The sequence below is a fragment of the Zea mays genome, chromosome 1 (assembly GCF_902167145.1).
Source record: "Zea mays cultivar B73 chromosome 1, Zm-B73-REFERENCE-NAM-5.0, whole genome shotgun sequence".
Taxonomy (NCBI): domain Eukaryota; kingdom Viridiplantae; phylum Streptophyta; class Magnoliopsida; order Poales; family Poaceae; genus Zea; species Zea mays.
The window spans coordinates 229,190,282-229,198,610 of record NC_050096.1 but is presented as its reverse complement, the minus strand read 5'-3'; the positions used below and the strand labels follow the sequence as shown (position 1 = coordinate 229,198,610).

The window sequence follows — 8,329 nt, the reverse complement described above, 5'->3', positions numbered from 1 at the left end:
AGGGAAATAATGCTTCGAAGGACGAAAAACGTTAACCTTTAATCTATTCTTTGTGTTGCCTTGTTCTTAATTTATAGCATTTGAGAATAAGTCCCAACAAGGGCCAAGAGGGAGTGTTAAGAAACCAGTTTGGGTCCCAAAGGCCTATGTGACCTAGCTAGCCGAAATCCTAACTTTATACTATATATATATAGAGGAGGACACCACTATTTATTGTAACCAGTGAGCTAAATACATGACTCAGAATAACAGTTTCTCTTATATATTTGTGTCTCCTGTGTTTCTGATTCTATTTCTAATCAAGAAGCCTTTAGACTACACTAGTAGCAAAGGGTAACAATAACGACTACGCTTCAGTGAGGACCAAACACACCCCACGCGGCCACGCCGATGGTCGGTCCACCTCAGCGATCTCATCTAATCTTCGAAAAAAAAAACTCAACAAACTGCCATTCCCCTGCGGCCCTGCCCCATACTCCCGTGTCTTCCCGGCCTTCTTCGGATGGCCAGACCCCTCCTTCTCCAAAAATCCCAGAATACCTTGGGCTCCCGAGCAGGAGAGAGCAATGCAACGAGCCATCCGGATAGCCGCGGCTGCGACAAGGCGAGCGCTGTCGTCGTCGGCGGCGAGGGCATCACCCCCTCCTCCCCGCGGACCCCTGGCTCCTGGCTGGGGCGCCACTAGGTGGCTCTGCAGCGGGCGGGAGGCGCTGAGCTACGACGTGGTGATCGTGGGCGCAGGGCCCGCGGGGCTCGCCGCGGCGATCCGGCTGAAGCAGCTCTGCCGCGCTGCTGACACCGACCTCTCCGTATGCGTCCTGGAGAAGGGCTCCGAAGTCGGTGCGCGCCTCGCATAACACGCTTCCCTTCATTTCTTCAGGAGCAGCTATGTGCTCTCCGTCATCTGATTTGGCCAAATTTCTGGTTGCGCTGCAGGTGCTCATGTGCTGTCGGGGAATGTGTTTGAGCCCCGAGCCTTGGACGAGCTCATTCCCAAGTGGAGGCAAGAGGATGTACGCATTTCTGTCTTCTGATTCTGAACTGTGACGAGTTTATTTACCTAGGGGTGTTTGAATGCATTAGAGCTAGGGCCCTTTGGCAGGGCTCTGGCTTCTCCAAAAACAGCTTTGGCTCTGGCTCACGATGTGAAACCACTTCTTTAAATGAGCCAAAGCTATTCTAAAAAATCATTTGGCAAAACGGCTTATAGGTTGTTTTTCAGAAAGACCCTTGTATATGTATATCTCTTCTGTACGTGGCTAGGGATTGAGGGCAGGACCAAAAAATAATAATTTGGACTGGTGGGAGGGCTATTGTGCAAAAATGACGTGAGCTGAAGCCGGGTGAGCCACTTTTTTTGGCTCATGCCCTCTAGTTCATTTTGGAAAAGCACTTCACTGGTGAAGCCATTTGAAAAAGAGGTGTTTGACACAACTTTTGCATGAGCCAGAGCCGAAGCTGAAAAATAAGCCCTACCAAAGGGGCCCCTAATACTTAGTGACTAAAATAAGCTGGAGACACCCAAACATCCTAGCTAATAGTTCAATTATTAGCTATTTTTAGTAAATTAGTTAATAGTTAGCTAGCTAATTTCACTAGCAATTTTTAGCCAACTAATTATTGGCTCTAGTACATTCAAACACCCCCTTAGAATAATTTCTCCTGCATATACAAACCAAGCATTACATGTGCCTCTGTGAGCTTGTGGTTCATTCACTTCACATTTGACTTAGATTCATTCAACTGACCGTGACTATTTTTATTTAGTTTCAATTCAGGTATACAACAATTCCAGTTACTAGTCTCTATGACTGTACTTTCGATTTTTATTAGAAATCCAAACCTTATGAGAATTTGGATCGCACAATGGAGTACATTTTGTTGAATACATTTGTCTTGCTGTATGCGTGTTACTTTAATCATTTTCTTGTCAGGAATGCAGATCGGAAACCATGTAATGAGCTATTTTTTGTAATGTGGTTATGTTGTGTTTGACAGTCTCCAATCAGAGTTCCTGTTTCATCTGACAAGTTCTGGCTGTTAACGAAGAACCAAGCTTGGACACTACCATCTCCATTTGACAACAAAGGAAACTACGTGATCAGGTGCCAACATTTTGCTGTGTTCATCTTCTGGAAGTCGACATTCCTCATGTTCTAGAGGGTCAGGCTTTGCTGAAAAATTAATTGTGTCCAGCTTGAGCCAATTGGTGCGTTGGATGGCCACAAAAGCTGAAGAGTTGGGTGTTGAAGTGTATCCAGGTTTTGCTGCTAGTGAGGTATCATCAGTATTCATTTTAGAAACCCTTATGTGGAAGGACTAATATCTCTCTGAATTCTTCTCTAACAGATACTTTATGATGAAAATCAAATAGTTACAGGAGTCGCAACCAATGATGTTGGTATTGCTAAGGATGGTACCAAAAGGGAAACTTTTCAACCTGGTGTAGAACTAAGAGGCAAGTAAACTTTGCTCCTTATATACCAGAGATATGTGTGCTAAAATATCGAATGCACACAATTTGTCAGTGATGTTTTTCCTTGTTGGAATTTGAGCATACAACCAATAGTCCAATACCCACACTTATTTTATATTTTTATGAATTGATAACTTGCTTTTCCTTTCTGTGTGTTCCATTCGTGGTTCTATTCTATTCTTATAGCCAGCGACTTTGAAAATACAGGGCGAATAACACTGCTTGCTGAGGGTTGCCGCGGTTCGTTATCAGAGGTCAGCATGTGGAGTGCTAGTTTCATTTTTTGTTACAGTTTATTATTATTATTACAGTTTGATGCTAAGGATAATCATATTTCAGAAAATAATAAGAAATCACAAGCTCAGAGAGAGAGGGCAAGGGCAACATCAGACATATGCTCTTGGAATTAAGGAGGTATTTTGATATCCGTTGTACCACTTCTGGTTTCCAAGTGGCTTATTCTCATTTTTGATGGAAGCAACCTTATATCCCCAATAAAAACACAAGATTGTGTTCCTGAATTATGTCAATTCATCTACATCATTATACGGACAAATGGACAATAAGCCATATATGCTGTAGGTCTGTTGTGTTAATATTGTTTTGATTATCTACATTTCTGTTGTTTTACAATTTTTTGTTTGTTTTTGCTTGCCAATTTTTCTGAGGAATCTCACCATGCCCTTTATATATATATTTTTTAATTCTGAACTATTCCCTTTGTATTTCAGTTTATTGAACGGTGGCTTGTTAGCTTTCTCTTTATAAACTTCTGCACCTTAAACCTTTTCTCATAACTACTTCAAGATGAGTTATTAATGCCACTCATATACTAAGTGCATTCTGTTCTAGGTTTGGGAGATTGAAGAAGGAAAGCACAATCCAGGTTCTGTTATTCATACTGTTGGATGGCCTTTGGATACTAAAACATATGGAGGATCATTCCTGTACCACCTTGATGATAGACAGGTAACTGTTCTGTTAGAGATGCAAATGGGTATTCAAGTATTTTGTATGAGCTCTGCCACATAAATGAATATGTAGTATCTATCCTTGGGTTTTGTTTTTCTGATAAAGGAGAAAGCACACTAAATATCAGATTGTTTTTTTTTGAACAATTAAATATCAGATTGTAGATTGTAGGTTGCATTATACACAAACGAAACAACATTAACTTTATTTTCCTCTGCTCTAGCTTAGCGATATTGGTTACTTAGCCCAGTGCGGCCAAAGAAAAAACTCTGCAGTTTGTGCCCAAAAGAATTCTCAAACACCAATTAATCACTTATCACAGGGCATTTAGTTGCAGGGTAGATATGAGTTTCTTTTCATAATCTAACTTCCTGCAATGTTTATTCATACATTTAGATTACTGATGGCTAAGCAGTAAGTGGTTGCACTTAATGTATTATTTGCTCTCATTTTCAGTTGGCAATTGGTCTGGTTGTTGCGTTGAATTATCGAAATCCGTTTCTGAGTCCCTATGATGAATTCCAGGTATGCAGTTTTTCTTTGTTGATGCATTTTGATGTCAAGTACTCCACTTGTCTTTCTTTAAGGGTAATAGAATGTTATAGAGATTTCAATAGAGGGGCCTTCCTGATGTACCCCTACCTAGTTTAGTTTTATGTTACAATTTAGAACGCTCAGAGATCTTGTTCATAAGATTAAGGATGGGTATATTAGAAGACTGACTGATTTCCTATGAATTAATAAATAGAATGAACCTAGTTTTCTCTAAATATTGTGCAATCATATTTCAGAAATTTAAGCAGCACCCTGCTGTTAGAAAACTTTTGGAAGGTGGAACAGCTATTCAGTATGGTGCACGTACTCTCAATGAAGGTGGTTTCCAGGTAAGATGACTTTTCAACTTGGCGATTTAGTAGTAAATAGACACACGTAAGCTCTATCTGTCACCCATGTTTTCTTTCAATTCAATCCTTGTGCATGGATAATTGGATATCACTAATGTTTCACCTCATAACATGGTTAACTACATTATATGACTTTTGAAAGCTGAAGTATAAGCTAGTCTGCGAAGTCAACACTTGAAGTTGTGTTTTTGTTGTGTGCTTTTAGTTTTGCGGTAGCTGGTTGCCTTTTCCTAGTTTTCCTTAGAGTTTCGTGTTTTAGGTGTGTCTTCAGGTGGGAGGACTCCTTTTCACCATGTCTTCTTCTCTTCTCTTCTCTTCTCTTTTATCTATGAAATGATACTCAAATCGTTTTTTGTGTTCGAGAAAAAAATATGATAATGATGGGCTCATGTAAAATTTCAGTCAATACCATATCCAATTTTCCCTGGAGGTGCAATTATTGGATGCTCTGCAGGATTTCTAAATGTTCCCAAAATAAAAGGAACCCATACAGCTATGAAATCAGGTATCTTTCTACTCAAATGTTACTTTGTTTGTAATTTCACTAAAGCTTCTGGATAACTTAATTGTACCATTTGCTTAACTTGGCTTCATGGTTGATGTTATATCTCTGCCCATCACCGCTGTCTTTTGCTTGACATCCTTTTTCAGTGCTCATTCTTTTCTAATTATATTTTGAAATCGTGTTAAATATTTTTGGCGAAATACTAGTTTTGGACTTCATCTTAGTCAACAGTAAATGATATTAGAAGTTTAGAACACTGCGCTAATTATCGTGTCCTAACATCATATATAGTTGACTGGAGTAGCTTATTGATAAGCCTTGTACTAAAGGGATGAATGTGTAAAAAAGGTATGCTTGCGGCGGAAGCAACTTTCAAGTCCCTCGTTGAAGGATCTTCGATGGAACTGTACTGGGAGAACCTCAAGAAGTCATGGATATGGGAAGAACTTCATAAAGCTAGGAATTATAGACCAGTATGTGGTTATTTTATGGTTGATTTTTTCAAACAAACTTAGCTTTGGTATCTGGTTAAATATCTAGTTCTGTAAGCTGACAGGGGAAAGAAGGCAAATCCGCTTATCTTTTTCTGAACATACTAAGTTGAATGTGTATTTATTACTTTTTTCTTCCAGGCATTTGAATACGGATTAATTCCGGGTATGGTTTTGTCTGCACTGGAACGGTGAGGTCCCTGTTAAGAAAATTACCTGAGATTAGTCATTGATATATTTCTATTCCATTCACTGAGTCATGTCTATACTTTTAACTTTTAGCTACATATTCAAAGGGAAGTCACCTTATACATTGAAGCATGGGAGACCCGATCATGAAGCAACAGACGTGAGTCTGCAGTGCTGCTGTTGCTCATAGTGATAACTGCTTTTGTTTGAAACAAAACATTCGAATGCGTGTCAGTCTCATTTTGTTGCCACTGAGAGTGACAAAAGACTTCATTGTGGACAGACGGCCAATCTGCATGCGCCTATTCAATATCCTAAACCAGATGGACATATAACATTTGATGTCCCAACATCTTTATACAGGTAATGCCTGCAGCAAGAGTTTTTTTTTTTACTTTTTATGCTCTCCATATTTGTGCTTGTTGACTACTGCTTTGCACTTCATGGGATAACAAGTATGCTAAATGCTTTAGCTGTGTCTAACATGACATTATTGTTATAGAGTTGGTTACCTAAATTTGTGACTGAGATTTACCTAAATAATCATAACCAAACATTTATTTTTCTGATCTAACAATTACTTCAGCCTGTATATGGTAGTCTAGAATCGATTTACCAGAACATCTTTTCAATATGTATTTCTCTCCATCCATCATTCCTTTGGGACAGGAGCAATACAAACCATGAGCATGATCAGCCGCCTCATCTCCGCTTGAGGGATCCTACAGTACCCGAACGAGTAAATGTTGCACTGTATGCAGCGCCAGAATCACGCTATTGCCCAGCCCGGGTTTACGAGTACGTAAACTAGCCACTCCTTGTTGAATTCCCGTTGCTCCCTTCATGCATCAATGACTCAAAGCTTTAGTGGCCAAGAGTTTTCTGATCACTACTGTGTCTGTTTTCATGTAGATATATCTCTGATGAGAAAGGTGACCCAAAGCTTCATATAAATGCACAGAATTGTCTTCATTGCAAGGTAAACTTTTTGTTGTGGGTGGGATTTTTTAGTCACCTAGTCGGTATGTGCATGAAAATTTGTATCTTTAGCTTCTGTGTATGCATTGTGCTCCAAGGTCTGCAATGGCCGAAAAGAATACTAGTCTCCATTCACTTTACCATAGACAGAAACAGAATAGATCTAGCCTTTCGATATTGATAATTATGCTATGCACGAATGGACACTATCGATGCTAAGATATTCAATAACCAGGATGCTGTTTCTTGGTTGATTAATCACAATTGTTTCGTGTGGCCTTGATGGTGACGACTTTGAGCTTCTTAGGACTTGCTCTTCCTTTCTGGAGAAACTCCCTCTTTTAGCCTCTGCTGGGCCATCCAAGCTAATTTACTTGTTCACTGTATCTTCAGGCTTGCGACATCAAAGATCCAAAGCAGAACATCGAGTGGACAGTTCCAGAAGGTGGAGGTGGTCCTGGTTACACAGTAATGTAGAATGCTCAATGATGAAAATATGTTGCCTTCAAAAATAATAACGGCTCATTCACCACTGGTGTCAAACTGGACCAAATCCCTGGCTAATTGGGTTGGAAGTTACACCAGACATCTAGCAATGAGCAACTTCCTTAAAGCAGTAGACAGGATGTCAGGATGTTCCTAGAGCTATGTACCGATCAGGATCAGTCAGGGAAAGAAGCGTGCATCACATGGATGTGGTGACTGTAAAACTATTGGGAAGATGCAATTTGTCGACCAATAACAGGCGCTGTAAGAGAGATCTGTCCCAAACGAAAGATCGTAAGGTGAGATGGAGAATGGCCCAGAGCTGGGAATGTATTAAAATAGACAGAGTAGATAGGCCAAGCCCCTTATATATGGGTATATAGGTAAATACATGAGGACTAATCCAAAACCCTAGCGAGGTTGCTAACACGCCGTAATCTTCAACTTTAACCTGTACAGACAACAAAAACAATCGACGATAGCCCTTTGGTGAAGATGTCTGTGAACTGCAACATGGTCGGGACATTGAGAACGTGAACGTCACTGGTGGCGACACGCTCGTGGATGAAATGAAGGTTGATCTCCACGTGCGCTGATGCCGCACGAGATTGGTGGAGAGATAGAACGTGCTAACGTTGTCGTAGTAGACGAGAGTGGCGCGTTGGAGGGGGTTGTGGAGCTCCTAGAGAAGCTGGTGGAGTCAGGAGGCATCGTCCATGCCGTTGGCCACAACACGGTACTCAGCCTCAGCGCTAGAGCGAGAGATGACTAGTTGTCGCTTGGCTATCTATGAGACGATGTTGGCATCTAAGAACACTGCATAACCGGTAGTGGACTGGCACGTGTTGTGCCAGCCAGCTTAGTCAGCGTCGGTGTAGCCGTGTAGATCACGAGCTCCGACATTAGAGAGGTTTGAAGGAGAAGACCGTATTCGATGGAGTCGTGGAGGTAGCGAACAAAGGAGAAGATCGTATTCGATGGAGCTATGGAGGTAGCGAAGGATCCGCTTGAGAGTGGTGAGATGGGGCTCCCACGGGGTGTGCATGTGAAGGTACACCTGCTGGACGACGTAGGCAATGTCGGGACTGGAGAAGGTCAGATACTGAAGTGCGCCGGTGAGGCTCCGGTAGAACGTCGAGTCGACGATCGGGAACTCGTCGTCTTTAGAGAGCTTCGCTTGAGTCTCGACAGGTGTAGAGCAGGGATCGCACACGCTGGTGTAGGAGGAGACCCTGAGGCCTTCGCTCAGCGGTGATGCCAAGTGTTGGAGAGGCCCCATGTCCTTTATCGCGAACTCGCGCTGAAGAGCGACGATCGTGTGCTAGAG

The 8,329-nt window shown here is 41.6% G+C and overlaps 1 protein-coding gene across 2 annotated transcripts; it reads left to right on the top strand.

The window, feature by feature from the left end:
• Positions 1–385: 385 nt before the first annotated feature.
• LOC100280392 (Electron transfer flavoprotein-ubiquinone oxidoreductase mitochondrial) lies at positions 386–7,431 on the top strand. Of its 2 annotated transcripts, none has more exons than XM_008675124.3 (18): positions 386–840; positions 937–1,013; positions 1,999–2,105; positions 2,197–2,278; positions 2,350–2,458; positions 2,684–2,730; positions 2,816–2,890; positions 3,329–3,445; positions 3,905–3,973; positions 4,240–4,332; positions 4,756–4,858; positions 5,207–5,331; positions 5,491–5,540; positions 5,632–5,698; positions 5,822–5,901; positions 6,208–6,336; positions 6,451–6,517; positions 6,910–7,431. In XM_008675124.3, the coding sequence occupies exons 1-18, from the start codon at positions 567–569 to the stop codon at positions 6,991–6,993; spliced, it is 1,755 nt and encodes a 584-aa protein (XP_008673346.1). In that variant the 5' UTR covers positions 386–566; the 3' UTR covers positions 6,994–7,431. The 2 variants fall into 2 exon arrangements, with proteins under 2 accessions (XP_008673346.1, NP_001146788.1); NM_001153316.1 differs by having other exon boundaries at positions 662–840; positions 2,663–2,730; positions 6,910–7,273.
• The last annotated feature ends 898 nt before the right edge of the window (positions 7,432–8,329 follow it).

What these genes read in the sequence shown, in the direction of transcription:
- LOC100280392 (XM_008675124.3), top strand. Translation starts at nt 567, where the DNA reads ATGCAACGAGCCATCCGGATAGCCGCGGCTGCGACAAGGCGAGCGCTG. An exon ending in CCAAGTGGAGGCAAGAGGAT is followed by an intron (nt 1,014 to 1,998) that starts GTACGCATTTCT and finishes TGTGTTTGACAG; the next exon opens with TCTCCAATCAGAGTTCCTGT. An exon ending in ACCACCTTGATGATAGACAG is followed by an intron (nt 3,446 to 3,904) that starts GTAACTGTTCTG and finishes TCTCATTTTCAG; the next exon opens with TTGGCAATTGGTCTGGTTGT.